The sequence below is a fragment of the Phaseolus vulgaris genome, chromosome 1 (assembly GCF_051622355.1).
Source record: "Phaseolus vulgaris cultivar YP4 chromosome 1, ASM5162235v1, whole genome shotgun sequence".
NCBI classification, from domain to species: Eukaryota; Viridiplantae; Streptophyta; class Magnoliopsida; order Fabales; family Fabaceae; genus Phaseolus; species Phaseolus vulgaris.
In genome coordinates, this window is record NC_143498.1 from 50,671,058 (window position 1) to 50,694,189 (window position 23,132).

General features: G+C 38.1%; 2 protein-coding genes across 2 annotated transcripts; both read right to left on the bottom strand.

The window, feature by feature from the left end:
• Nucleotides 1–459: 459 nt before the first annotated feature.
• PRL (Minichromosome maintenance (MCM2/3/5) family protein) lies at nt 460–5,633 on the bottom strand. The gene is made up of 15 exons (XM_068617692.2): nt 5,405–5,633; nt 5,192–5,259; nt 5,041–5,100; nt 4,739–4,962; nt 4,446–4,623; nt 3,998–4,120; nt 3,775–3,864; nt 3,509–3,651; nt 3,158–3,335; nt 2,649–2,840; nt 2,225–2,397; nt 1,924–2,127; nt 1,603–1,768; nt 1,104–1,325; nt 460–841 (listed from the first exon to the last, which is right to left on the bottom strand). The coding sequence occupies exons 1-15, from the start codon at nt 5,439–5,441 to the stop codon at nt 737–739; spliced, it is 2,163 nt and encodes a 720-aa protein (XP_068473793.1). The 5' UTR covers nt 5,442–5,633; the 3' UTR covers nt 460–736.
• Nucleotides 5,634–8,098: 2,465 nt separating this feature from the next.
• LOC137816239 (vacuolar protein sorting-associated protein 51 homolog) lies at nt 8,099–20,753 on the bottom strand. Its single transcript, XM_068619315.2, has 20 exons — nt 20,475–20,753; nt 20,226–20,365; nt 19,965–20,019; nt 19,616–19,723; nt 19,381–19,479; nt 19,170–19,247; nt 18,812–18,889; nt 18,435–18,539; nt 17,776–17,876; nt 17,611–17,678; nt 17,078–17,151; nt 16,859–16,925; nt 16,504–16,613; nt 16,093–16,362; nt 15,852–15,968; nt 9,242–9,313; nt 9,094–9,144; nt 8,705–8,941; nt 8,441–8,617; nt 8,099–8,355 (listed from the first exon to the last, which is right to left on the bottom strand). The coding sequence occupies exons 1-20, from the start codon at nt 20,649–20,651 to the stop codon at nt 8,233–8,235; spliced, it is 2,307 nt and encodes a 768-aa protein (XP_068475416.1). The 5' UTR covers nt 20,652–20,753; the 3' UTR covers nt 8,099–8,232.
• Between the last annotated feature and the right edge of the window lie 2,379 nt (nt 20,754–23,132).

Below are 23,132 nucleotides of genomic sequence, written 5' to 3' on the forward strand. Positions count from 1 at the left end.
AATAACACTATTTTCAATATTTAAATATATTCGTGGTGATGTTTTCTAAACGATGGTTATAGCTAATGTAGTGGGTATATTATTACATTGATATATAGGTATTATTTTGTAATTTTATCATAAATTATCTGAGGACGACAAAAACCGATTAAGGTAGACTGACCCGCACAAAGTTTATGGCCACACAAAATATACAATAACTAAATAACATAAATTAAGCATTACAAATTATAAAACATAACTTTTCAATAAAGTCCCAGAACAAATAGTTTTTCTTCCACCCTAAGATTTTTTTGACCGAGTAAAGTTTTCGTTATGCATTTATCTTATTCCTCGACGTCTTTGCTGTGTTCTGATTAAAACTTCTTTTAGCAACTCAATGACATTTCTTACACCAGCTGCATTCGGTACCGCATCAAGAAGAAATTTAAATGGAAATGGCTTAGAACACAAACACAATGCAAGGTCAATAGTGCATGGTTGTAGCGTTCTACATTTTACTATCAAGAAGCAACCTTATGCGAGCTCAAGTAGGAAATAACTTTACCATACAGAGTTAAATTTTGCAATTACTGTACTCAAATAAAAAATGCAATTCTAAACTGTAACAATACAAAAACCTAAAACTAATAAAAACCAAATTACAGAATATGATTCCCCAAGTCCACCAACTACTCTTATCCAGCTTCTTCGAACCAGATTGCCTCTAACCATGCTAACGGGGAAGGGAAGTGCCTCAAGCATCAATAAATCTAATGTCAAAGGTATGAGGATGTATCTGCCATACATTTAGTGCTGCATACTCTTCCAAGCACTCTTTTAACTGAGCTTCGCTGTAACCCTGTTTCAAAGTCAGAAGTTTTGTTGTCAGAATATTATCCAGAGAGGAAACAAATAATTACTACAGTTGCAAAAAGACCTTTTGGGTCTTATTTAATGAAAAAAGTATTCTTTCAATTGTTTCAAGACCTTTTACTTTTGAGCCCTCGTGTTCAACATTCAAACTTGAATCTAGTCTAGACTCTTCTGAAGTTTGACGCAAAAATCATTTTCTAAAATACTTCATAATAGACAGTAGTCAACAATGAGCAATATGTACTTACCTTCCTAGATATCCAGTTCAGTGCATGGGCATAGCTGACATCCACTCGGTTACCTCTAGCCGCTTCATCTCGCAGTATGGAATAAATATCAGATATGGCATCAAGACCGGACTTTTGACGGTCATCAGAATACAAAGAGAATTTTGACATCTGCATTAGCCTCAGTGCTTCGTCCACATCACTCTGAGCAACAGTTTCAGAAAAACGGAGTCTTGCTAGTGCCTGTTCAGAAAATAAGAATGGAATAGCATATTCTTAGGCCATATACAATCATAAATAATGCTTACTATTATACATTGTGGTCTTAAAGGCAGAGCCAACCGAATGACAACAGATCTTTCAAAGCTAAAAATTATTAGCAAACACTTAAATCATTTATAATTTTAAAAACTGCACTTGGAGTTGAGTTATGTATATAAATCATTAACCCAAAAAGAAAAGTCAATATAACCTAAATGCTTAATTTTGCTGCTCTCTTTGGGAAAAGATTAAGACTTACAGCTGATATGCGGAGAATACTGAGTAATGTTCTGACAGTAGTGTAGGAATGTGGAGCATTGGACCTTGCTTCTTCTTGACGGATGCTGGAGTATGCAGTAGCAATATACTCTTCCAGTTCCCTGGGGACACTTGGAGACAATCTTCTTGCAGCTGATATGTATGCACTATATAAAAGCAAAACATTTCATTCTATATTAGTTTCCTTTTACAAGTAAAGAGAACATTGGCACAATGCTCCAAATGAGCAACATATGCACCATATCCTATTCTGATCCTTTAAAGTGAGATTAAAATGAGATCGCAATACTTCTATACTTACCGTAGAACAGATGGTTCAAGAGGAGTGAATCCTAGAGCAGGACACTCCTTATTTTGGTGAACATATACAACGTGCCTAGCCATTTCAAGATCATTATCCATATCAGCTCGATCAAGGATTAACCACAGAAGATCAAACCTTGATAGAAGGGCATGTGGCAGATTAATATTTTCAGCTGGAGTTCTTCTTAGATCATATCTTCCCCTTCATAATAAAATATGGATAAAATTAGATTTTGAAAGCACAAGTGTCATATCTATAAGAGTGCTTCTGCATCCAATAAGGTGAAAATAAATAATACCATGCTGGATTAGCAGCAGCAAGAACGGCGGTCCTTGCATTCAGAGATGTAGTGATTCCAGCCTTGGCAATGCTAACAGTCTGTTGTTCCATTACTTCATGTATAGCTGTACGATCTGATTCATCCATCTTGTCAAATTCATCAATGGCACATATACCCATATCTGCTAAAACCTGAAATTCAGAAATTTCTTTAATAAATCCGCTTATATCTAGAATCTAGTTAAAAGAACATATATTATTAAAATAAGGGCTTAAGAAGTAATTTGATGCTAGAGTTATTTTCCATCTTATTATTTGCAAGTACAGACAGCATTGCATATACGTATTTGACCAGAATTTTCCAATTTCCTCAACCATACATTTATAAGAACAATATATGGGATGGAAAGGATTGGTTACAAAAGAAAGGAGGCTTCCATTACCAATGCTCCACCTTCAAGAACCATCTCATTTGTCACCGGATCTTTTTGAACAGCAGCAGTTAGACCAACTCCACTACTTCCTCTGCCGGTGGTGTACACCCCTCTGGGTGCTACATTGATTATGTGTTTAAGAAGCTGACTCTTGGCAACACCAGGATCACCCATCAAACATATATGCAAATCTCCTCTAATCTGCAATTAAACGAAGACTAATATTTAGTGGTTTATTCATGTATATATGTATATATATATATAGATATAGCTTAAACAATAAATCAAATAGAATGTAAAATAAGCTTCAACAACAGAAGGTAAGACAGGAAATGTGACTAATACCGTCAGAGTGAAAGGGAGAGGAAAAAACAGATTCCATACTTGAAATTTTATCACTTATATAATTGTAATTTTCAAATGATATTATGCATTAATCCCTACTAATTAAACATGATTTTGATATAAAGTTTAAGTAAGAACATGTGACATGGTTTGATTTGTATATATTTCAGTACCTTCATTCCATCTTTCAAGGTCCGGTGTGGAGCCCCAACAAGGAGAAGAAGCAGTGCTTTTTTAATGTCATCATGTCCAAAAATTTCAGGAGCAAGTGATCGTGACAATTTATTGTAGATGTCACCATCCTCTGCTAATCGTGCAATCTGCTCTTCCTCGTCTCCTCTAAGTTCATATCTATGACAAAATAAATATGATAAGCAGCTGTTGTTTTGCCCCAAACTACTGTAGTAAGACTAACTAGTAGATAGGTATTCATTATGTTCAAGCAAGCCATATTAACATCAGTACTTGGTGGTGGTAAAAAGTGGTGCCAGTCATTATCAATTAAAATCTAAAAGCTAACTTACTCTTCGTATTTTCTCTTGAAATGAGTTACAGACATGGCCTCTAAGTAAGTGTCCGCAACCAAGCCTGCACGCATTGCTCGAAAACCAGTGTAAGGTATAGGAAGAAAAATCCCAGAGAACTCAACCACATCACCCGGAGCCACCTAACAATTTACAGCAAGCATGAGTTAACAAACTGCAGCAGTTAATTAACCATTAAATTTCAGCTCCTAGACAACATATGCGGTAACTACTAATTTAAAGCCAATAGGCAGGAAGTACTAAACCTTTCTGGTGAGTTCTCCTCTTAAATGAACAGTCATTGTTCGTGGAATATGGCCTTTGGGAACATGGTCAGCTAATTCTTGAATTTTGGCCTGGAGTTTAATCATTTAATAAATCTATTACCATCTTACTCTAAAGTAAATAATCAACTTCATAGACTATATAGAACCATATGAAAAATGAAAGTGAACAATTATGTTTTGATGACTCAACAAGAGAGCTAACCTCTTGAAATCTCAAAAACTTTGATGCTCTCAGTTGAAGGATAACATTCCCCTTTCTTCTATTTGTATCACAGCGCTTTGATGGACATTCAAACAAGGGCATGAAGACTCGAGCCGTTACTTCCTGTTTAGGAAGCAAGAGAATAACAATGTGAATGACCAACTAGCATGTAAATACCATAATACTCTAGCCATATCCCACAAAAGAAAGTATTAATCCATAACAAAACCTTACAGGGTTGGATAGACAGTTATAATCCTTAAAATATGGTTGTTTAACATCCTGGCAATCAAATCATTTCGGCAGAGAGAAAATTCAAACAGTGTGATGGACTTTTTCGAAATCGTACCAAGCAAATCTCATGCAATAGTTCTTTTGTTTATTTTATTTTTCTGCATAAAATCTAGTCTCTAAATTGTGCAGTTCATGCAGTCATTTCATCAATCACCTGGTAAATTTCAAATCCACAATCCTCGCACGTGTATACAGCCACTTTCATCAATGGTTTAACATCTGAACAACGTGTCACAATACCAGAGATTCTTACAAGCTGACCAATGTTCGAAGCTTTCACCTCCCTAATTGTAAATGGTCGTCCTTTAGAAGATGCCTTAATATAAAGCTCACTGCAATACAATCACGATGACATGTTAGGACCGTCACATCACATATAACTAATTTCTGCAATTACAACTACTCAATCACTACAAATTCAAGGAAAAGCACGGAGGCAAATCTCACTAATAGCGCTTGATTTCAGGAGGCATCTTCTGAAGTGGATCAAAACCGTCAACACCTTCCCCTGCTTCATCAGATCTCTGAGTCATCAATATGTCATGGTCATCATCCGTGAAGGCCTCGGTAGACTCTGGCATGAGCTCGTCAACTGCATTGGAGAAGATCCCAATATACCTTCGAGTGTTCTCGGTAACACGCCTAAGAAATTCTTCATCCAGATCCTTGTACTGAATTTCCCCAGAGAAAAAAAAATTAACAGAACCGTGGATTTTGATTAAGAAGCACAATAGAGTAACAAGCATTACATTAATTAAGTCCTCGAGGTCGATCTGAACTGCTTTAGTTTTGTGGTTTGCAACGTCTTGCTGAAACGAACAAAAAAAAGAGAATAAAAAATTAGTGCTAACATAGTTGTTATCCGAGAGAAATAAGAGTTAGAGCAAAATAAAAACCCACCAGAATGTTAAGGTATTTAGCTTCGCCATTGGCGTCTGCGAAATTGGAAAGGAACTCCTTCGCCAGAGCTGGAATACGAAAAGAAACGAAACGGGGGAGAGTATGAGAAGAAAACCATAGATTACAAACCCTAATCGGAAATAAACTTAACGGGGAAGAAAATTTAGGGCAATAATCCCAGTCGGAAGAAACTCGGAAAAAAAACAAGTTTACCTGTGTCTGCTTTGAAATCAAGATCCTTGGTGGCCATGGTAGCGAAGAATACTACAGAGCAAGAGAAAGAGAGGGAAGCGGGAAAATGTACCTAGGTAATGGTCTGAGAATTGGGCGCCAAACTATATAAACAAGTAGAGAAGTTTTGGCGGGAAAAGGAACACCCTTTAGAATCCGCTGAGTCAGGGTGTATGGTAACTTACTATGTTCATTATAGAGTAGTGGTAGTGGAGTGTGTAACCTTCTAACTAAATAAAATGAGAAGAGTATTATAAATTCTAACTTTATTTAATGCTTGTTAATACTAGATAACAAACTAAAATATTGTTGGGTTGTCGTGTTTTATATTAAAATAATGATGGAATAAAGTATAAATTTTGTTTAAATATAACGTTACATATAATTTTCTGAAAAGTATTCCTTAATTTTTATTTTTCATAAATTTGTAATTTTAACTAAATCAATTTTAGTTCCCGTAGTTTCTTTTCTTAAAATTGTAAAAAAATAATATTTTTTTAAAAGTATAATTATTATTTATATATTTTATTTAGAAGACAATTAAATCATGTTTACTGAACTTTTAATTTTTTAATTAATAATCATGTATGTTAATTTTACGTGTTATTACTACATAGGTACATATAAAATAACACGATGAATACAGAATTTTATATAATGTATTTATAAATTACTACATAAAACATTATTATACTATATTTATTATGTGTTTTTTTTATTCTCTATATATGCAATATTATTACACATATATAAATTTTACCATTATATATTATATGTAAATCTTGTATGTTAGAGTAGATATGATACAATTAAAATGACACCTTATGATTTTTTTTTTCCTTTTCTCTTCCTCATCAGTTTGATGATAGGAATTCATCATTAGACTCCTAGCAGCGAGATTTACAAGACTGCCCGATCAGATGATAGAGTAAGTTTATTTTTGTTTCCTTTTTTCTTTCTTTTCCCTTCTATCTAAGATTTTGACCTCCTCGCTTATCAATTTGACGATTGGAGTCTGTCATTGGACTCCTGAAAGTGAACTTTACGAGATTGACCGATCAAAATCCCAAATAGAATAAGTTAATTCTTGACTCATTTTCCTTTGAGTTAGTTTTGATTTGATTAGGGTTGTCTTGTAGTTTAAGTTTGCATGTGAGGTTTTTATCTTAGGAATTAGTCTTTGTTATATCAGAGTTCTAGTGATATAGTTAGATTTGTGATATAATCATAGGTTAGAAGACCTGGATGTGGGGTCATGTGGTCACCAATTCCAATTTTTGTTTGCATGATTGTCTCTTTTGGAAAGTAAAGTAATATATTGACTAAAATTGTTGATTTTGAATCTTTTATATTGATTTTAAGGTGAATAATTTGTTGAAAGTATTTGTGATTGAGAAATGAAAGTGTTTGAATGATGATATAAATGAGTTGAACTGTTTTTGAATATTTGAATATTTTGTTGAATTACTTAGATGAGATGTTTGATTTAGAAAGCATGTATTTGGAACTTAGTTACGTGTTTAAGTGAAATTTGAGATATATTTGGATTGTTTAGAAAGTTTAAAATATGATGTGATTGAATGGTGCATTGATGTGTTAAATGATGTATGTAATAAGGTGGAAGTGTGATTAAGACGTATTTTCAGGAAAGGAAATACCGTGCTAAGATTGTTATTAGGGTGTATTGATTTGTGAGTGTCTTGTGAATGAGACGATCCTGACTTTACTGATATAATGAAATCACGTAGATGAAGTTATTCAGTTGGTGAGAGTCGAATAAGGTTCATTTAGCTGAGTCTGAGGTTTGAAAGAACTGATCAGAACATATCAAATGATTTTACCTCGTTATATGAGATGATGAGATATTGAGATTGATTATGCACATAACTGTGTGGATTCACAGTGAATAGTACGACAGGTGCAGGTATCTGGATGTTAATTTCAATACACGAGTATTCCGGAAGTAGAGTTAAGTGTTTATGTGTTGCGAGTTAGTATAAGTCTGACATGAGAAAAATGAGTTGTGAATTTCTTGGACAGACACTTATGGTTATGTGAAATGTTTAAGAAATTGTATGAGAATTTATGAATTTTATGTATCAATTTGAAATTTAAATTATATAAATTTTTTTGTTATAACTAGTTTACCCTATTTGTTTGTGTTTGTTTTTTTATTTGTGATGATCATGTTGTACACGAGAGCAGATAAAATTGCATTGCAGGTACTATAGCTCATAAGTGAGCATGGAGAATGTGATAGTTTTAATTTAAATGCTCGGTTTATTTTTAAAACTTTTGATGTATATATTAAAATCCCTATTAAAAGATATATATTTTTTAGATACAATTATGAATTAATGTTTGTTTTACTTTTATTTTATTATATATAGATAAAAATTAAGGAAGATATTGGACATGATATTATTATACTTACATTTTATATAGTATGGATGGGTATATATTTAAGGATGAATATAGTTATAGTACATTAATATTAAAAAATAAGAATGTTATTATCTATCCATAATTATATTTTAAATAATTTATAATAAAATAAGTTATGATGTAATTTTTTTAACAATGACCATAGTTTCATATTCTTTTTCATGCTATACTTTATCATGAATAAAGTATCATTGTCAAATAAATCTTAAATTTATTTTTTCTTTAGTTTTTGTCTTTAATTGTATAAAATAAATATTTACTTTTTCAATACAAAGCTATAATACTAATTAAATATCAAACTTATAAAAAAAATGTAGGGAAAACTTGGTCTCCACTTCATGGTTGATAAAATGTCTATGAAGAGATTAAATTAAATCTTGTTCCCTATGTTGTGCCAGCTGTGCCAGCTTTGCCTGTACAAGTCTATCCAATATGGGGAGCTCCAGTGGAATTGGATCAAGGCATCGCTCTACTGCGGCAACAATCACCTGTTCACAATTACAGTTAAATAAATTAACAAATAAATAATGAAATTTAAAAAAAAATAGTAGTTGAACCATTATTTCTTCCAACCTCATCAAGCAAGAAGTCCATTGCAGCCTCATCTTCAACTATTTCTTTCAATGGAGTCCTCAAGAACTGAATATCCAATTGAATTTGCTGGAATCCACTCCGGTTAAAAGTCTGGATCCTAACATATTCTTGTAAACTTTTAAGGCACAATTTAACAATGGTCATAACCACTGATTCCTGCAGTTTGCAAGCAAAGATTGATAAAAAGTTGTTTGCAACCAATTATTTAAATTTTGCATCACTAACATGATGGGTGTTCAATACCTGTGTATATTCTACTTTTGTGAAAATTTCAACCTTTTGCTTAAACAGCTTCGCTAGGTGTGTTTCCAGAAGCTGTTGGCTCCTTCCCTTCTGAATATTAGAGCGACTAAACTTCTCCTTCTCCTCCCTGAAAGAGTTGCTTCTTGATGAAGCAGAGCTTCCATTACTATCAGCTCTTCGGTGCTTCGTCAAATCTTGAGGCAAAATCTGCTTCACTTCATTACCCGTAATTTTGAGCTGTAACATCAAGTAAGATTAATCAAAATGTAAGTACTAAACAATCAGAAAAATTAAATAAAATCACTATTTAAGTACAATCCTCAAACAATTCAAAACAACTTAAAAGACGGAAAGGATAAAAAAAAAGTATTTGATTTAAAAGTGCCCACCTCTTGTAGAAATAAATCAACAAACATATGGACTTCTCTCGGTTCCTTGTGCTGTGCAAACAAAGCAAAGAAACAACTTCATTTTCAAATTCTTTCAAAGATAGAATTGGTATTTTTATTTTTGAGACAAAAGACAGAACATACTGACCTTAACCCAATTGGGTGTGGCAAACCTCTTCTTCAGGAGAAGTGATATTTTCTGAGTTCTCATATTTATGTACTAAAAAGAATAAAATAAAGAATATGTAAATGCTACTGAACTTGTACATTGTTATTTTAATAGAGGAAATTCTATTAATAAAAGGAAGAGGTATAAGGGTAAAAATATTAAAGGTACATACTCCAATAAGAGTATCAGATAATGAATTCCCCTTAGGCTTAAAACAAAAGCACTCAAGAAAGAGTGATATAACCGAGAAACATCAATAAAGTTAGGAAATTAAGTTGTTAACTTGGACACGAGGTCCCTAGAGCTATATCCTGATTTGTGGAAAATAATAGAATGATGCTACATTTCTTTGTTTTGAATTATTTTACAAGATGAAATGAAGTGAAATATGATGGAACGCATTCCATTAAAGTCCATCCAATACCCCTCTTTTACTTTCAATGTGGTATGTGTTATGAGGCTAAATGAAACAGGGCAGGAAAGTAATGACCAGGGATTCTGTTGTGTTGACTGCTAGAGAATGTGGGGAAATAGGAAACAAGAACAAAATGGAGAAGACAGATAGAAACAGCCTACCGGGTCGTCAAAAAATCTCGTCAAAAAATCTAAATTATAAAATTTAATTCATAATTATTCATAATTCATATTAGTTTTAATGGATTTATTTCAAATCCAGATCCATATTTTTGGATTTTAAATCTAATCTATTTAATTGATACTTTTTTGGATTATCCAAATTGTATTTTGGGATGGATTTTGACTTGGCCCGATCCAAGTTAAGCCAAAATAATCCAGCCGATGTCGAGCCGAGTGAGTCCGGATCGATGTCTGACCGAGTAGTCCTAGGCCCATATCTAGCCAAGCACGTCCGAGCTAATTTCGAGTTAAGCGTGCCCGGGCCGTTGTCGAGCCAAGCATTCCCGAGTCGATGTCCAGCCGAGCTGGCCTGGTCCGATGTCAAACCGAGCTAGCCCGGGCCGATATCGAGTCGAACGAGCCAGACTAATGTCGAATTGAGCAAGCCCGGGTCGATGTCGAGCAAAATGGGCCCAGGCCCGGGCCAATGTCGAGTATCCCGAGCCCGGGACGATATCGAGTAGAGTGAGCCCGGGTCGATGTTGAGTCGATTGGGCCCGGGTTGATGTTGAGTCGATTGTGCTCGAACCAATGTCGAGCCGAGCAGGCCCGAGCCAATGTCAAGTCTCCCGACAGATATCAAGCCGAACGGGCCCAGGCCAATGTCGAGCTGAGCAAGCCCAGAATGATGTCGAGCCGAACGGGCCTGGGTCAATGTTGAGTCTACCGGGCTCGGGCTGATGTCGAGTCAATTGGGCCCGAACCAATGTTGAGCCGACCGGGCATGAGCCAATGTCGAGTTTCCCGGGCTCGGGACGATGTCCAGCCAAACGGGCCCATGGCGATGTCGAGTGGAGCGGGCCCGAGTCGATGTCAAGTCGATTGGGCTCTGGCCAATGTCGAGCAGAATGGGCCCGAATCGATGTTGAGTCTCCAGGGCCTGGATTGATGTTGAGTCAATCGGGCCCGAGCCGATGACGAGTCGTTTGAGTCAATCGGGCTCGAGCCGATGTCGAGTGGAGTGGGCCCAGGCCAATGTTGAGTCGATTGGGCTTGGGCCAATGTCGAGTCTCTCGGGCTCGGGTCGATGTCAAGCCGAGCGGACCTGAGCAAATGTCGAGTCGTCCGGGTCCGGACCGATGTGAAGTCGTCCGGGTCCGGACTGATGTGAAGTCGTATGGGTTCAGGTCGATGTCTAGTTGTTCGGGATCGAGCCGATGTCGAGTGGAGCGGGCTCGAGTCGATTTCGACTCGATTGGACCCTAGCTCATGTCAAGCCGAGCGGGCCCGAGCCGATGTCAAGTTGGGCGAGCCCATACTGATGTTAAGTGAAGCAGGTCCGCATTGTTGTCAAGTCGATTGAGCCCGGGCCAATTTCGAGCCAAGCAGACCCGAGCCAATGTCGAGTCTCCCGGACACGGCCGATGTTGAGCCAAACGGGCCTAGGCCATTGTCGAGCTGAGTAAGTCCGGGCTGATGTCGAGATGAGCGGGCCTGGGTCAATGTCTAGTCTCCCGGCCCAGGCCGATGTCGAGTTGATTAGGCCCGGGCCAATGTCGAGTTGACCGAGCTTGAGCCAAAGTCGAATCTCTCGGGCTCTAGCCGATGTCCAGTCAAATGGGCCTGTGTCAATGTCGAGTGGAGCGGGCCCGAGTCGATGTCAATTTGATTGGGCTCTGACCGATATCGAGCTGAACGGGCTCGAACCGATGTTGAGTCTCCCGGGCCTGAACTGATGTTGAGTCGATCGGGCCCGAGCTGATGTCGAGTTGAACGAGTCTGTACCGATGTTGAGTCGTCCGAGTTCGGGCCGATGTCAAGTCGTTCGGGCTTGAGTCGATGTCAAGTCGTTCGGGCTCGAGCAGATGTCGAGTGGATCGGGATCGGGTCAATGCCGACTCGATTGGACCCTGGCTAATGTCGAGATCAGCGGGCCCGTGCCGATGTCATGTCGAGTGGGCCTGGGTCGATGTCGAGTCAAACGAGCTCAAGCCGATGTTGAAACATCTAGGCCTGGGCCATTGTCAAGTCGTTTGGGTTCGGGTTGATGTCGAGTCAATTGGGCACGAAACGATGTTTAGTGGACCGGGCCCGGGTCAATGTCGAGTCGATTGGGCTCAAGCCAATGTCGAGTCTCCCGAGCCCAGGCCTATGTCGAGCTGAAAGGGCCCAGGCCATTGTCGAGCTGAGCAAGCTTGGGGAGCTGTCGAGCTGAACGAGCCCGAGTCAATATTGAGTCTCCCAGGCTGGGGCGATGTCGAGTCGATTAGGCCCGAGCCAATATCGAGCTGATCGGGCCTGAGCCAATGTCGAGTCTTATGGACCCAGGCCGATGTCAAGCTGGGCAGGCCCGAGCCGATGTAGAATCGTCCGGGTCTGCTCCGTTGTCGATTCGTTCGAGTTCGGCTCGATGTCGAGTACTCCAGGCTCGAGCTGATGTCGAGTAGAGCGAGTCCGGGTCAATTTCGGCTCGATTGAGCTCAGACTGATGTCGAGCCGAGCAATCCCGGGCCGATGTTGAGTCGATTGGGCCTGGGCCAATGTTGAGCCGAGCAGGCTCGAGCCAATGTCAAGTCTCACGGGCCCGGGCTGATGTCAAGTCGAGCTGGCCTGAGCTGATATAGAGTCTTCCCGGTTTGGACCGTTGTCGAGTCATCCAGGTTCGGCCTGATGTCTGGTCGTTCGGGCTCAAGCCGATGTCGAGTGGACCGAGTCCGAGTCGATTTTGACTCGATTGAGCCCTGGCTAATGTCAAGCCGAGCGGTTCCGGGCCAATGTCAAGCTGAGCGGGCCCGAGCCAATGTCGAGTGGAGTGGGACCAAGTCGATCTCGAGTCGATTGGGTCCAAGCCAATGTGGAGCCAAGCATACCCGAGCCAATATCGAGTCTCGCGGGCCGAGGCCGATGTCGAGCTGAATGCGCCCAGGCCAATATTGAGTCGAATGGGCCCGGGCCAATGTCGAGTTTCCCGGGCCGAGGCCAATGTCGAGTCGATTGGGCACGGGCCAATGTCGAGCCGACCGGGCCTGAGCCAATTTCGAGTCTCCCGGGCTCGGGTCGATGTCTAGCCAAACGAGCTCGGGTCGATGTCAAGTGGAGCGGCCCCACGTCAATGTCAAGTTGATTGGCCCTGACCGGTGTCAAGCTAAATGGGTCTGAACCGATGTCGAGTCTCCCAGGCCCGAGCCGATGTTGAGTCGATTGGGTCGGGCCAATGTCGAGTCGAGCAGGCTCAAGCCAATGACGAGTCTCTCGGCTCGGGCCGATGTCAAGTCAAGCGGGCCCGAGTCGATGTCAAGTCGTTCAGGTCCGTACCAATGCCAACTCGTCTAAGCGCCAGTCGATGTCGAGTAGAGCGGGCCATGGTCAATTTCAACTCGATTGGGCCTTGGCTATAGTCGAGCCGAGCAGGCCCAGGCCGATGTCAAGTCGAGCGGGACTGGGCCGTTGTCAAGCCTAGCGGGCTCGGGCTAATGTCAAGTGGAGTGGCCAAAGTCGATGTCAAGTTGATTGGGCCCGAGTCTATTTCGACTCGATTGGACCCGAAACGATGTCGAGTGGAGCAGGCCCGGGTTGATGTCGAGTCGATTGGGCTCAGGCTAATTTCGAGCCAAGCAGGGCCGAGCCAATGTCGAGTTACTTGGGCCGATGTCGAGCCGAACGGGCCCAGGACAATATCGATCTGAGCAAGCCCGGGCTGATGTCAAGTCGATCGGACCCAGGTCAATGTCGAATCTCTCTGGCCCGGGCTGATGTCGAGTCGATTGGGCACTAGCCAATGTCGAGCCGACCAGGCCTGAGCCAATGTCGAGTGGAACGGGCCTAAGTCAATGTCAAGTCGATCTGGGCCTTGGCTAATGTCGAGCCCAGGGGGCCCGTGCCAATGTCAAGCCGAGGAGGCCTGTGCTGATGTCGAGTCAAACAGGCTCAGGCCGATGTTGAATCATCTAGGCCTGGGCCATTCTTGAGTCGTCTGGGTGTGCGTCGATGTTGAGTTGTCTGGGCCCGAGCCGTAGTCGAGCCAAGTCGGCCCGAGCCAATGTCGAGTCTCTCGTGCCCGAGCCAATGTCAAGTCGAGCGGACCCGAGCTGATGTCGAGTCGTCCGGGTCCAAACCAATATCAAGTCGTCCGGGTTCGGACCGATGTCAAGTCTTCCGGGTTCGGGTCGATGTTGAGTCATTTGGGATCTAGCCGATGTTGAGTGGAGCGGGCCCGAGTCGATTTCGACTCGATTGGGCCCTAGCTCATGTCGACTCGAGTGGGCCCGAGCCGATGTCAAGCCGGGATAGCCCTGACTGATGTCGAATCGAGCGAGCCCGCGTCGTTGTTGAGTTGATTGTGCCCGGGCCAATTTCGAGCCAAGCAGACCCGAGCCAATGTTGAGTCTCTTGAACCCGGGCCGATGTTGAGCTGAACGGGCCCAGATGTCGAGTCGAGCGGGCTCGCGTCGTTGTTGAGTCTATTGGGCCCGGGCCAATTTTGAGCCAAGCAGACCCGAGCCAATGTCAAGTCTCTCGAACCTGGGTCGATGTCGAGCTGAACGGGCCCAGGCCAATGTCGAGTTAAGCAAGCTCAGGCTGATGTCGAGTCTCCCGGGCCTGGGCCGATGTCAAGTCGATTAGCCCCGGGCCAATGTCGAGTCGACCGGGCTTAAGCCAAAGTCGAGTTGACCGGGCTTAAGCCAAAGTCAAGTCTCTCGTGCTCGAGCCGATGTCAGTCAAACGGGCCTGAGTCGATGTCGAGTGGAGCGGGCCCAATTCGATGTCAAGTCAATTGGGCTCTGGCCGATGTCGAGCCGAACGGGCCCAAACCGATGTTGAGTCTCTCAGGCCCAGACTGATGTTGAGTCGATCGGGCCCGAGCCGATGTCGAGTCGAACGGGTTTGGACCGATGTCGAGTCGTTCGGGTTCGGGCTGATGTCAAGTCGTCCGGGCTCGAGCCGATGTCGAATCGTTCGGGCTCGAGCCGATGTCGAATCGTTCGGGCTTGAGCTGATGTCGAGTGAACCGGGATCGGGTCAATGTCGACTCGATTGGACCCTGGCTAATGTCGAGCCCAGCGGGCCCGTGTTATTGTCAAGTCGAGTGGGCCCGGGTCGATGTCGAGTCATACGAGCTCGGGCCGATGTTGAATCATCTAAGCCTGGGCCATTGTCGAGTCGTTCGGGTTTGGGACGATGTCGATTCGTCCGGGCTCGAGATGATGTCGAGTGGAGTGGGCTTGAGTCTATTTCGACTCAATTGGGCCCTAACTAATGCCAAGTCGAGCGGGTCCGGGTTGATGTCGAGTCGTATGGGTCCAAAACAATGTCTAGTGGAGCGGGCCCGAGTCGATGTCGAGTCGATTGGGCTTTGGCCAATGTCGAGCCAAGTTGGTCAGCGTTCAGGTTGAATCGGCTTAGACCCGGTTCAAGCAAAGTTAGTCTGTGTACATATCAAAATGGATTTAAAGTGATTGACAAAATGGATTTAATTTAATTAACAAAATAAATTGAATCTAGATTTAATCCAATTTAAGTGGATTTAAAAAATCCATTTAAATTTAATCTAGTTAAAATGGATATGGATTTAAAATCCAATCCATTTATTTGAATTTGGATTGCATATTGGATTTAAACCCCTAGTCACAACTATGCTGTTCAAGTGAAACTGCACTTAAGATTAAAAAAAGACACAGGAATATAATAGTAACCTGGGTATTATGGGGTGCCTAAGTCGCACATCAAGTATATTTAAGTGTTTAGTTCTCCTTTTAATACCTAGTTTTTTAAAGTAAATTAGTACTTGGTGCTTATCATAATACTGTCCAAAGCTATATGGATATCCATATCGAATATCTTCTTTCTTTGGAAAGAAAAATATTATCGGGCAGAACACTGCTGAAACCAAGCTTCAAAATAGAGAACAGGCTTTGATATAACTATACGTTATTAAGCAATGGAGGAGTAAGAATCAGGAAAGGTGTGAAATTGCAGTTATGTTAAAATAAATTATGAAGTTTTTAAAATATACCAGCTGCAAGAATTTTTCACCAGCTGCCCTAAATTTTTGAGAGATCACTCCAGGAACAAAGGACAGTCCATATTCATAACCTCCAACACTTCCTTGAGAAAAGGAAGCTGCTAATTCCTGAACATTGCAACACAATTTTTCAGGCATACATTACTAAACATATGAAAGGAAAATTAACCAAATAATTGTTCTATTTCAAGGAATTAAATATCAAATATAAGGCAATCAAGTGAAACCTTGCCTCGGTGATTTTTGGTATTGCAGTTTGTCCAATAAAAGCAGACAGTTGGGCCAACACTAGAACAAGGCTAGGAAAGGCTTTGACACCTTGAGCTCCCTCCATCAAACCATGACTTGGAGTAGCTGAAGAATTGTTTCTTCCTAAAAACGATATGAACTGAACCTCAAGTTCCCTAAAAAAGTCTTGATATCCTTGTTGAACCCAATCAATTATTAACTCTTTTAGTTTATCTACAATCTCTAAGTTGTCTTCTAGAATTTTGTGGATATCCTGAAACAATCGAGAGAAAGATTAAACCTAATTAAACAACACAACATAAATATTTAGAATGATTTAACAACGATATTTTGTGTATATACATGCATAATTATGATCTTGTTTTTACGTGTCTAGGTACACCAATGTGTTTACCAGCAAAACGTTCCTGCCTCCGTCTAAAACTGCTTTGATGCTAGCATCTAAGGCAACTTCCAGTGAGTACTCCTCTGCTCCACCCCGTTTCAGCACTTTTAAGAGGTGATCTACCAAACAGAAGCTAACTCAGAGCATGACTATTACACAAACTGTCAACTATTTTTGTGGCTAGCACAAATCAGGCAATGTATATATGTATATTAAGCTTCAAACTTTATAAGACTAGAATCCTTGGCAATGTAATTTGTCCATTTTCTAAGGATTTTATGTCTTCTTTCTCCCATAGTGTGTCAATGTAAACATTTCAAAATTTATGCTTAAATTAAAAATTAGAAGTTTCCTCTGAACTAACCTGAGATGTCTTGCGTTAGATGAGAAAATGCACTTCTAATATACAGCTTGACAGCATCCTTGGTAGCCTGAAAATGTTTAACTTTTATTAATGAAAAATCCTTTTTTGAACTGTAACTTTCATTGGGATTGTATTGAGAAGAGAAAAGGATAATGCTGACTTGAAAAGCAACATCTATAAGTTAAAATCAAAGTGGAGCTAATAACTTTGACAGATGACCTCAAGAGAATGATTAGAGAGAGATACTTCCTCTAAGACTTCATCCATTCGGAGCACGGCATTCCAGATAACTCCTGTTCCCAAGTGACATTACACATTTGAAGACGCCAAAATCAGATCCAAAAACACTTGTTTATATATCAATATTTAATTTTGAAAGTATTTCTTGAGAACACAATTATTAGCGTTTTAAAAGCATAATCTTATAGACTATATCTCTTGTAATTAATTTGATTTAGCAAAATGTCTATACAGCTCCAATAAATGGAGATGATGACGAGATTTTGCTTAAAGTCTAATGCATTATACAAGACATATGACTGGGTTATACATTCATGTTAAATATTTCCCCTACATTCATGTTAAACAAATATCGTTACACAAAATCATTGCTACAAGAATCAGAATAAGTTTTGTTTGATGGATATAAAAAAAACTAATATGAATTAAATGAAAACAAACGGGTTCAGTTAATGTAAGGAATTAAATTAACAGATCAATGAGTGATGTAGTAACATAATCACACTACTTACTAAGAACACCAAGTAGATCTTCCGAACAAATCCGTGTCTTTACATACTCTTCTATGATTAGAAAGTGTCTGAATAACAATTAAAATGTTAATTTGCATATAATGAAAATTTTATGAACTGTATTAAATTTAACAGTACTTTGCATTGTAACATAAAGATACTAACCTGGTGAGTAGGTCTTGAGCAAGTTGAACTAATTGCTTTTCTGAATCTGGAAATATTACCCGAAATGCACGAATGGCCTCCACCAACTCGTGAATGGACGCCTATGTTAGGAAATAGGGAAAGAAACGTACACTGAATTCATCAGTCTTCTAACCATAACTACCAACGACATATATCATATATGAAAAACTAAGAGTAAAATAATAGCATGAAGCAACACCCCTTCACCAAATAATTGTTTTTTATTTGACAGAATCAATCATGGATATTATGTCCACTACTTAATCATACTGATATCCTTTTTCTGCGCATGAATTAGCTATATTCCCAAATATTGTGACGAATTATATATTCTACAAGAATTTATTACCCAACATGACTGTCTGATATCACTGTGTCGCTTCACCAAACCATCTATATCTTACCATAGACGCTATTCTAAGACACGTATTTTAATGTTGTTTGTGTGTTGTTACCAAGGGGACGGATAACCTAAACTATGACCATTTAATAAGAGTTTCATACAAGAGCCGCACACAACGTGGCATTTGAACAAAATCTTAAGTGAACAAAGATAGTAATGGGATAGCAAATAAAAGCGTGTATAAGATTTTGAAGAAAAGTGCACCAAACAAAGGATAATACTCTGAACTACTTACCTCGTGAGCAGAGGGAGAATCATTCTCCATTACTTCAGTTATAAACTGCATGTCTCTAAGCGAAAGCTCCAACTTCTCTAGTAGCTTTGTCTTCAAATAGTCCACCTGTTAATAAATAGAAAACTTATCATTCTATGTCCTGAATTAACACATAGGATAACACTAACAAGGTTATTTCTCTCCAGGGAATGGGACAGGATAAGAGAAACCGATACATGTTCGATCCCTGTACTCTCATAAAATGCAAGGGAAAAAATGGATTTTTATACAAGAATATCATTTTCCCCATTTATCGTAAATATTCATAAATAATCAAAACCCCAGAGCACATAACACAGTACAAAATGCTGTTTTGAGGAAAAGAGAATAATACACACAGGAAAATTCAACTGTTTCAAGAGAACTGCAGCCTCGGCTCTCACTTGCATTGATTCAGAATCTGAAAATACTTTTCCCTGGTTATAGAAAAAAAAATGTCAATTTATGAAGAAAAACTTCTCAAAACATAAAAACCATCAGTTATTTATTCTATTAAGCATACTATTAGAGACTTTGAGTTCACTGCACTCCTTAGGATCTTGGGTCATGTTTAGAAGATTGGTTTAGCAAGGATGGATAGAACAAGCTAATCTAATGCAATGTTATCATAAGTTTCATACTCAAATTCTATCTAGCAATGGGCATGTACCAAGCTGAAGATGATAGAAAAGGTATAAAAATGTAAAAGAACTACACCTGCAAATTTTTTACTATGATAGCTATTGCTTCTTCAGATGCTCGCTTACAATCTTGGAATGATGAATCTCCATAGGCCTAGTAAAGAGTGAAAAAGGAAAAGAAAGATATCTAATCTGAGGCTTAACTTTTTACATTATAGGAAAATAATTTGTCCGAGTGTGTGAGGTAAGGTATAGTTAAATCATTAATAATATCAGCCAAACAGGACCTTAAAAATTGGCATTGCACCGATGTAGAACCTGACTGCATCTGCATAGGCCTCAGACTTGATGCACTTGCCTAATCTATCAGGTAGGTCATATATGAACTGCTCATCCACAACGATGAAAATGGTATAAAACATAACCTTCGCGAGTAAGGAAAAAATATACGAATTCCATCAAGAACGTTGTGAGGCAGAACAATGATGTGCAACCAGACAACAAGTGTCATTGCTTTGATACCTGAATTTTACGAAGAAGATTGCATGTCCGGTGCATTTTCTCTATATGCTCCCTATTTTCGCACAGAGAAGTGTTAACACTGTCACTTCTTGATTGTACAGACATTATCTGCACCGAGAAAAAACGTGGAATACTCAAACTCTTACACTTCTTTTTTTGCTTCTCGGTAAGAAAGTTCCAGGAGTGAAATGTGAAAACAAGAAATCTCAAAACGGATTAAGGATGTGTCCGAATATAAGTTAGAAGTGCATTAAAAAGGTTCTCTACTAAAAATACAAAAGAAACTCTCAAAAACTCTTCTAGTTCTACATTCGATCAATCTCTTAATATTAAATTAATAAATGCGTACCCTCTCGAGAAGCTGTTCCATATTTTCTTCCATCCCCAAAATATTACTCTTCATCCTGTTCGCAAAGAAACTACACTCATATTCTTTTTCTCCAAAGAAAAGCGTACATTAAAAAAAATCACACACACATATATAGCAAGATGAAGGTGAGAAGATAGAACAAATTTTCACAATATAGTGTAACGATGGCAATTGCATGTAACATAAACAGAAAAGTAACATCATAATCACCCTCATAATAAAGTATAAAAAAATCTATACCTCTTTATAGTATCTGTAGCGCAGATAAACTTATTATAATTCTCGTAGACGAGCATTTGCAAGTCAGTATCCAGATTCTTGATTTCAGCTACCATTTCAACGTGCCTCTGGAGTAGACCTTCTAAACTGGACTTTCGCGCCTTCAAAGCGATTGTTTTAACGTAAAGAAATCACAGACACATTCATCATCGTAAACGAGACTAGAATGGCATTCAATCTCGAAAAATAGAAAACAAGAATTGCGTGTACCATGATTTTCATGTACTGATCAGGTTGGAAGGAAGAGGAATTGATGTCATCGGGTGAGGCGTGTTTGGAAAAAGGATTGTTGGAGGACGCTGAAGGAATTGGAGAGTAGAAACTGGCAAGCAGATCTCTCGTTCTCCTTGCTTTCTCGTCCAATAGTGTCTCGTCGTCGGTGTCCATGGCTTCTTTCTGTGCCTTATTGGTTGAATCAAGACTCAGACCATCAACGCTTCTCCTTCAATCTTTGAAATTAATAAGGAGAAGACGAATGAAACGTTGTCGTCTTTATAGGAATAACTCTTCCTGTTCTTTGCATAATTTGCATCCCACGCATGTTGTAGAGACTTTTTCAGTTATATATACTGTAACATTATTCACTATGCCTTCTCCCAACGTCCACAATTTCAGATTCATATATGCTATGGTAATGAATTTTTTTCCCCATATTTTGTATACATAAGCATGATAAAAATATGTTATAAAATTAGAGAATTAAAAAATATTGGGCAACTAAATAGTTTGCCTTAATTCCTAATATGAATTTTAGTTCGAGCAATTTGTCTTTTGGTTTTTCAATAAAGTAGTGTTTTTATCTTTAAAAATTACGATTTTGAGTAAAAAAAATAGTTATAAAAATAATAATTCATACTTTATGAATATAACTTCAGGATGAAAGTCATATTTTATGAATTTGATTTTAGAATAACTTTTACTTTTAGGTCGGATTTATATGATACGATTTTCATATTAAATGTGGTATCTTGTTCTTGCTATTTTTGAAGATATTTTTTTGTTGAAGTATGGGAAAGTTTATTGTTGTTTTCTTTGTGTTTTTTGAAATTCAGATTGTTACGGTTGCTGAGTTTTATGGAATTATACATGTTAAGGAGGAAACTCAAAAGATATGACTTACTAATGCCTGTCTTGAATATGATTCTGTCTTTGTTTATGTTGCGTTTACTGCTAGAACTAAATTTTGTAGATGTTTCGTAATCGATGGAATACTTGTCTTAGTTATGGTGAGAAAATCAGGTTTAAGATTACTCATATATTTCGTGAAGAAAATGCATGTGCGGATAAGTTGATTAATTTATGATTTATTCATAAAGAATCATTTCATTAGTATAATAAACTTTCATCTTGAATGTTCTTAAAATTCTTTATGAATAAGTATAGTCTACCTATGTATCGTTTTTTTGTTAACATATGGATTTTGATTTAGTCTCCCATATTTTTCTTTTTACTTTTTTTTCTTTTTTTAATAATACTTTTCACGTAATGATGTATGATTGTTGTTGTTTGAGGTATAAGCTTATTTGAGATGTCAAGTTACATAATAATAACATCAAGAAAGTTTTTATAAAAAAAAAAGTGTATCAATAAAGTCTGACTTGCTAATTTGCATAAAAAGATCTATCCAAAAGCATAAATTTTTTTTTTTAACAAAAAGACTATTTTATTGCAAAAACTTTATTTGTCAAAAATAATTTATTTGTCCTTCTTACATATTTATACTTAATTAAAAGCTCTTAAAATTTCCTAATATAAAATAATGATGAATATTTTTTAAATATTTTCAAAAAATACAAGCTAGTTTATATTTGTTTAGGAATAAAAATCAATTTTAAAAACCACTTATTATTTTTTTAAATGAGACTTTTTTTATGAAAAAAAAATGTAATAAAACAACTACATTCATTAGGTATTGGGGGAAGTAAAAAACAGTAAGCAATAAGTTTATAACTCCTCAACCTACTCAATGAGTACTCATAACTAAAAGAATCATACATTTATTGAGAAAATTATTATTACTAAATAAATGAAAATCCCCTTAAAGGTTAATAGGAGGAAATACAAACAAAGAGAAAAGAAGAAGCCTTCATTTAAACCAATTTACAAATTCATAAGGATGGATAGAAATTTACCTAATTTCAACAAAGAGGACTTTTTCTAGACATGAAAAACAACAATATGCATAGAAAAAGAAGAGTATAATTATTACCTATATATGAAGAAAACTTAAAATCAAGAGTGATGATATATTTTCAACTCTCCTAAAAAATAACCACTTAACCACTCATTTTATTAATATAGTAATAATAATAAATAAACATGAAATTTTAAAGATTTTATTATTATTATATTAATGAATCATAATATGTTTTTCTCAAAATAAATAATATTAACCAACCTACTACATGCACACTACAATTCTCAACAAGCTATGGCATAAAAGGAGGACAAAAAAAATGCTAACTCAGGAACCCCAATCGAGCATGGTTGAACCAGGAATAAGAGATCTCAGAAGAAGGAACCACTTCATACTATAGTTATATTATAATAATATAAATGAATGATTATTAAATGAAAATGAGTTTTCTATGGTTGCTGAAATCAAATCTACATTTTTTTTAATATATATCATTCTATGGTAAATCAATTTATTTTGCTCCAAAATAATAGAAATTTAATTTCAGTTTCTATAAAATTTAAAATTTAATTAAAACCCTCTTAAAACTATAAAAACAAAAAAAAAAATCAGTCTCAAAGTATTATATTTTCATTTTAAGTTTAATATGTTAAGAAATAATAAATAAAAAATAAGCTAATATTCATAAGTTAGTGATATTATTGGTAAGAGATTAGTTGTCATAGATTTAT

Excerpts from the sequence above, each read along its gene's own strand:
- LOC137816239 (XM_068619315.2), bottom strand. The coding sequence starts at position 20,651 with ATGGACACCGACGACGAGACACTATTGGACGAGAAAGCAAGGAGAACG. Across the intron at positions 16,363-16,503 it reads GAGGCAGGAACGTTTTGCTG|GATATCCACAAAATTCTAGA; the intron begins GTAAACACATTG and ends CGATTGTTTCAG. Across the intron at positions 8,942-9,093 it reads TTGATTTATTTCTACAAGAG|CTCAAAATTACGGGTAATGA; the intron begins GTGGGCACTTTT and ends TTGATGTTACAG.
- PRL (XM_068617692.2), bottom strand. The coding sequence starts at position 5,441 with ATGGCCACCAAGGATCTTGATTTCAAAGCAGACACAG. Across the intron at positions 2,128-2,224 it reads GCTGCTGCTAATCCAGCATG|GGGAAGATATGATCTAAGAA; the intron begins GTATTATTTATT and ends TTTATTATGAAG. Across the intron at positions 842-1,103 it reads TGAACTGGATATCTAGGAAG|GGTTACAGCGAAGCTCAGTT; the intron begins GTAAGTACATAT and ends ACTTTGAAACAG.